The 6,845-nt window shown below is 37.2% G+C and overlaps 1 protein-coding gene across 3 annotated transcripts; it reads right to left on the bottom strand.

Moving 5' to 3' along the window:
* Positions 1 to 205: 205 nt before the first annotated feature.
* Positions 206 to 5,028, bottom strand: LOC112291046 (uncharacterized). Of its 3 annotated transcripts, none has more exons than XM_024537987.3 (11): positions 4,913 to 5,028; positions 3,722 to 3,816; positions 3,384 to 3,483; positions 2,914 to 2,991; positions 2,510 to 2,608; positions 2,175 to 2,224; positions 1,918 to 2,012; positions 1,601 to 1,692; positions 1,359 to 1,427; positions 1,114 to 1,203; positions 206 to 792 (listed from the first exon to the last, which is right to left on the bottom strand). In XM_024537987.3, the coding sequence occupies exons 2-11, from the start codon at positions 3,787 to 3,789 to the stop codon at positions 649 to 651; spliced, it is 885 nt and encodes a 294-aa protein (XP_024393755.1). In that variant the 5' UTR covers positions 3,790 to 3,816; positions 4,913 to 5,028; the 3' UTR covers positions 206 to 648. The 3 variants fall into 3 exon arrangements, with proteins under 3 accessions (XP_024393755.1, XP_024393756.1, XP_024393757.1); XM_024537988.3 differs by having other exon boundaries at positions 4,707 to 4,998; XM_024537989.3 differs by lacking the exon at positions 4,913 to 5,028 and adding an exon at positions 3,972 to 4,095.
* Between the last annotated feature and the right edge of the window lie 1,817 nt (positions 5,029 to 6,845).

Genomic DNA, 6,845 nt, shown 5'->3' on the forward strand with positions numbered 1-6,845 from the left:
TGTCTTTTGCTTGCAAAAACTGTAAGCCAATCCAGGAGCTTGTTACATGGTCAATGGGATTGGTTTTAGAATAATCTAGTTCAAGAACCTCATATAAGTTTGCTATTGCACCACAAAATTTAAATTGCAACCTACAGTGATGTGAAAGTCTCATCACTGGAGAAAATAAGCAATTCAACAATCATCCATGGTTCGAGAAAAAGACTTCCAAAATCAGAAACAATTTCACCTTGAACCCCTTGAACAAGTAACAACTTTCACTGGGAGTCGTTACAGCGCATGGGATTCAAGTTGTAGGCATTCACAGATGGAGGAAATTAGGATCCGGAACGGATTGTCCAAACTGGGTTATCCAAATCGCCAAGTATGGAAGAGGAAGATGTGGTCAAGATCTACGGACACAGCTCAGATTTGACCTCTTCTGGCGTAAACAAATTTTATCCTTTATCTACTGCTAGACCAAAAAAAAGCCAGTTGATGCATGCGACGTGTGTATTGATGTTGAAGAGTAACATGTCAACCGTGCAAAACTCCAGTTGGAAACTTGCAGCCTCTGGCGGTGGAAAAGAAATTATCGAACATGAGTGGAACCATCAATATTGACGATGTGCTCACCAAATAAACGAAAGACCACATTGACTAAAGAAGCTAGTAAGTTCCTTTGTAAGCGTGCCACTTAAGCTTCAAATGCATCCACAAAGGAGATATGCCACAAACGCCACGCACTAATTTGGGGTCAAATACGTTGAAGTTGATGCGTTCTAGAGTCTGTAGCAACACTCCTGCTGGCACCTGCAAGACAGCACAGGTGCGTAAAAAACGTGCGATGTAGTAATTCCGTTTTCACTCGTAACTTTTCGGAACATTATGGCCCACATTCCAGCTCTGTAACTGAAATTACTTTTAAGCAACGAATCAAACCGACGATAATCAAAAGCACCTCATAATTAATTATCACAATCAGCAAGCTAATCCATCAACCGTGTATAGTAAGATTTTTCAAAACGCAATCAAAGACATGCCAAGTTGGTGGCCGTGCTAACTTTAGCACCCCATCTTACAGTAACAAGCTTCACATCACCATAATACAATTAAGCATACAATAAGAATTACCGCAGGTAGAAGTACGGGTAACGCAGGGGCAGGGACCAACGGAGCAAGTGAACGTGCTTTCTCCAAATGTGAATTCGCAACAGAGGCAACCTGCATGCTCATCAGAACCACCACTTTAACCACTACAATAGTAACCAACCAAAAGAGAACTTGATCACCTGGACTTTTCAAGTTTTAAAATCACAATTGCAAAAGCATTAGGATGTGAACGGGCATATATAGGACACATAGTCTGAAAATATCACCTCGTGGACTGCGTTTGCTAGAGCTTCAGCGTTCTGCCCACGATACAACTCTTCCTGAGCCAATCCATGCTGTCATATGACCACAAGTTAGGATGAAGAGCATGCAACAGGGATAAAATTTCCGAATTTCTTCAAAACTGAAAAGTTTCCAATGCAACCAATCTTATAAAAGGAGGAAATTGACGAGATAACCCTTCTACGCATGTAAACCATTCAATTGTTTTGCTTTCAGATGTTTTCACCTTAGCAGCTGTCTCAAGTGGTATGTAAGATCGGCGGCGAGCACCATGATAAGGAGAAGCACGTAGCAAAAGCCCCATTCCTGCTGTCTTGCCTGCATCCCGAGACGAAACCTGTAGTCAAATTCAAGCTTCTTCAAATTATGTTACTACCCTGCATTCAAAGGTGTTCTCACAAACAACTGTGACAGTTCAGAACATGTCAGATACGAATAACATGGACAGTCTTGAGAACATGTCAGGTACGAATAACATGGACAGTCTGTTGAACATCTCGGCATGAAAGAGTAACACTATAGCGACAAGTTATATAAAATTACCAATGTGAGAAGCCGCGTGATCAGCCGATGTATTCCGTATACCGGACGCTTCCAGTGTCAGGTATAAAAGAGATGAAGCAGTATCTTCAGCATACCTTGACCAGACCAGTTTCTCGTGAGAAATTCTTACAAATGTTCAGTTCTTGACAGCCCGCCATCTCATATTTGGAAAGAGCGCAGACTTGGGATGGATCAGAAGAGAACAGCTAGACAATGTTATTTTAAACGATACAAAAGAAGGTGGACAAAAGACCTACCGTTCAACTTCCGCTACGTTCAACGGTGACATGGAATCTAAATCCGTCATCTTCAAGACGACCAAGCAAGAACACGTAATGTCAATAGCAGAATATTACACATCAACAAGCAAAATCAAACAGTAATCAAGAGCGACACAATAGAATCTCCAAAAGTTAATTAACATTAGAGTTCCTAAGAAGATGACAGCACGAGCAGCAAGAGAATCGAGGGCATAAGGAAAGACGAGGTAAGCACAACCATGCTGAAGTGTATTCAGTGAACGAAGGACATCAGCTTTAGTGATTCAAAAATATGATAACGAATGCACAATTTCCGTCTTGATCAAACGTACCCGAGCTTCAAGTAGACGCGTAAACCAGTGTTTGCTCAAGCGATTCTCACTTATAACAGCTCCAAGTGCTTGGATAACCGGATGTTCCAATGTCTTTTTCTGTAAAATACTACCAAGACATGAGTGGTCATTTCTAAAAGACTAATGAGGGTCGCAATCCATAATGGCTAAAGATTGCATATCATATTGCAATCTCTAGCCACACTTGAAGGTTGACAATTAACAGTGTTTTCAGCTAGATGCTTACACTTCTTGGAAAAGCACAAGTAATTTTACAGCCTCAACATTCATCTCAAGCTGCCAGAGTCTAGAAGTTCCTTCTCAAGATTATTACTGTGAAAAGAAAATGGAAGATACTCAAGAAATTGCGAGGCAAAAAGAATCTGCAACACAAAAACCCTCACCTTGTATATTCCATCTACGGCATCACGCCACCACACCAAGCGCATCATTGCTAGATTTGTCTCTTTCATATCACCAGCCTGAGTAAGAACAACTTTGATTCTCGTTACACCGAACTAAATAACAAAGAGAAGCCAATATTTTAAATGGGCCCTAATCTGGATGAATCAGAACTTGAATTTCGGTTATGTATTCAATCCTCAGAATCAAAGGAATCCGCGGCAATACCCTCGCTAATCAAATTAGCCAGAGGTGCCAAAAATTAATACTTCTCCGTCAAACCATGAACGTAAGAAAATAATACGATTATCATCCACAGCAGTGTAACAACTTCTAGACTGCCAAAATTTTGCATCCCAACGGCGATCTTCGTCCGCTTCAAAGGCTGGATCTCCGCGAGAAATTTCAAACAATTTGAGACTTTCAAGATACAACAGTTACAGAAAATGAGAATCTTAAGATGGTCTCAAACCTGAGCTGTCTCAATGTTGAAAGCTCGAAGAGCGAAGGCTGCCGCACGAGGGCCCGGTGGCAGATGCAAGATACACAAGAAGTTTTCATAGTCGTTCGTCCTGTTCCATCAACAGTAGTTGAAGAGTTACATTAACTCCAGAAAGACTCTTCTGGACACATAATAGGAGGAATGGGGTGCCTCCCATAGAGATCGATCGGCTCAACTGTTATTGCAGATTGCCAAAGGCTAAAATCTCATTTACATACATACCCTCACATATACATACATAACAACGACAACGGCAACAACAACAACATTAATAATCATAATAATAATAATAATACGGTGAAGCACACCTGACTTGTCGGACGCAATAGGAGAAAGCATTCCGAAGTTTAGTGGAAGAAGAGGCAGCAGTGGTCATTAAGCCTCCTTTCTTGCAACTCCTCTTCTGCTTAAGAAGCACCATATGTCATTCATGAGGATTTTAAAATCCCACAAGAAAGAAGAGTAACCAATAAAATACGAGACACATAAATCAACCCCCCCTCGAACCTATTCCAGTGAACCGCAAGTACTTAAAGATGCTAGAATTGACGTCGCTACCTCGCAATTTCGCAACTGACAGCAAACCAAAGTTCGACTTGAAGTTGCCCGTCAACCAAAAATCTAGATGAATGTGCTTGCAAAATTACAAGGACCAGAACGGCAACGAGCTACAGACAATTCAGTATACAAACCACAGAAACAACACATGCTACATGACATGCATTGTGACAAAGCATCCAAAGATTAGAAGCTGAAGAGTAGATTTCAAAGATTAACTAAAAGAATGTCTCAGACTTATGATACACAGTACCGCCATAAAAGCTGGAGAAATTGCCGCAACGAGTGAGAGGCTCGCAAATCATAACCGAGTCGCTTCTACTATAGACAGAAATGACGAAGTTAACAAATTCCAACGAGAGTATTTTATAACCGGTCTTGATAAAGGACAAAAGCTTCCGATTGAGAAAGGTGTGTCACATGTCTACAAATTTGAGAGAGTCAAAAGAGGTTCAAACGACTGCAAAGCACAATTAGAAGAGCTTTAAATTCAAAAATGGCTAGAAGGAATTGATTCCGCACTTTCAAGTGCTAATAGCACAATCGAGTCAAGCCTGCGCCAATCACAATGACATAACCAAAATCCTAAATTCCATCCCCGAACACCAGAATTCAAACCATTCCAGAATCAAGAACCGATTGCAACTCACGAGACCTATCCAACCAACCTCGCCAAAAACAAATCTAACAAATACAGGACCAAAATCTTCAAACCTACAAAACTAGAATGCTAACCTGGAAAAAAATAATGTGCAGAAAGCAAAGAGCTCAGCCGAGCAGCGCAGGCTGAATAAATCTCACAACGGCAAGGGAATTCCCTCGAGTAACAAAACCGAACTACACCGAAAACCGAGCACCTCCTGGTTGCAAAACTCTTCCTGAATCACCTTTCACTCTCAACCGAAACACAAAGAAGAAAAGAATGATAAAGAACAACTCACTTTAACAGATGCACTACGATGGTCAATGAAAAACACAGCGGAAGTTAGCGAATCAGAGCAACTTTCTTCGCAAATTTTGCACGCGAAACCTCCAAATGCCCGATGGCCACACCGTAGGAAGCAACTCCAAGCCCGCAAGCCGCCACGCAAGAGCAAGCACACCGCAGACGAATACTGTTCGTTCGTTGGTTTATAAGTTTAGTCATTCATCCGATTCGTTGGTCCGTTTCATCTGGTTGTAGACATGGGAATGGGCCACCATTCATGGCTATTCTTCTACCACATGTGCATGAGCAATTTATGTAAAAAAATAAAAAAATAAATCAATGATGAATTAAAGAAGACACCGGTTAAAATTTTAAAAAAAATTGATGTCAATGATTTACTTTACGAAAACATCATAATTATAAATTGATAAACATTCATTTTTAAATACATAAGACAAAAGTACTTAAAAGAGGCTAGAATTATTTTGTATAATTTAAACCTCTTAATAAATATTTTTTTTCTTAGGTGGTAATTTTTTTAATTTTTTAGAAATTATTTACATATATACATACATATATAGATAGATACATAGATACATACATACATACATGTTAAATGAGGAATTAAGTGAAGAATTTGATGATTTGAGTCTTGATTTTTTGTGCAACAAATAGATGAATGTAGGTTTGACAAGAATATAGATTATTTGTTGGTACATTTTATAATTTAAAATAAATTAATATGGATTTGATAAGAAAAAAGATAATTTCTTTGTGCATTTAGGGTTTAGATTTTAACGTAGATTAACAATCTTTGAGCCATGATAACACCTACAACTAATAGAGTTGTACATGAGATAGAGATTGCCATGGATACCATGATTGTTAACAACAATCACATTGATATCAGAGTGGAAATCAATACTAAGACTAAAGGTGTTATAATTGTACATTTTACAAATACTATCATAGCTTGGTAAGAAATTTTGACTTTTCAATCTTGTTCAATATACCATTTTGTAATTATTATTGTCAAACTTGTACTCTTTGCAAAGCCAGATTGTAATTTCCAACAATGTCCATAGTGAATCTAATTCTCAAGGATATTGATTCTTGCAAGATTGTTGTCTATCACCATTACTTCCAAAGTGCGGATGTTTTCCTTAAAGTTTCTAAGATTTCTTCTTGATATTATCATATTTTAAGAAATGGGTCCAAAAACATGTTTTGTGAATTGAAAAATAAATAAAATAGTAATATCATTTGTCTTCTCACAAAAAGTAGCACCATTTTAAACTTGAGGTCTCTCAATATTTTTCATAGACGTTACAAACAAACAAAAATATATTTTAATCTGTAAGAATTTTGTTCCAAATTATAACTAAAATAGGCTTTTATATTTGTGCTTGTGTCTTTTACTAATACTAACATGCTGATGAGTAAGCAATCCAATGTCACAATTGAAGCCAATGCTAGTACATTTGAATTACAACAAAATTTCAATAAAAATCTTCACTTATTTACTTAAATTCTAAACTAGCAATCTTAGCAATACCAATGCATATTATTACAAAAAGCATCATTTCTATAATACTTATCTATTTAAATTCTAAACTAGCAACCTTAGCAAAGCCAATGCACATTATTACAAAAAGCATCATTTCTATACTACTTGTCTATAACTTGGAAAATATGAAATTACATGATTCCACTTAAATTACAAAACCTTGCATAATGTATAAAAAATCTATCTACCATAATTATAAATCAAGCAAAGTATCCCTATATGTTCAAATTTAATTTTTAAATGAAAATAAAAAATAATATTGATTGCATTTTTTAAATAATGACTTTTTCTTCTTACTTACAATTATACATTGATGTAATATTCTTAATATACATATTTATTAATAAATTTCAAAAATTATTATAAAAAATATTTTTAT

The sequence above is a fragment of the Physcomitrium patens genome, chromosome 14 (assembly GCF_059467195.1).
Source record: "Physcomitrium patens ecotype Gransden chromosome 14, ASM5946719v1, whole genome shotgun sequence".
In the NCBI taxonomy this organism is placed as follows: domain Eukaryota; kingdom Viridiplantae; phylum Streptophyta; class Bryopsida; order Funariales; family Funariaceae; genus Physcomitrium; species Physcomitrium patens.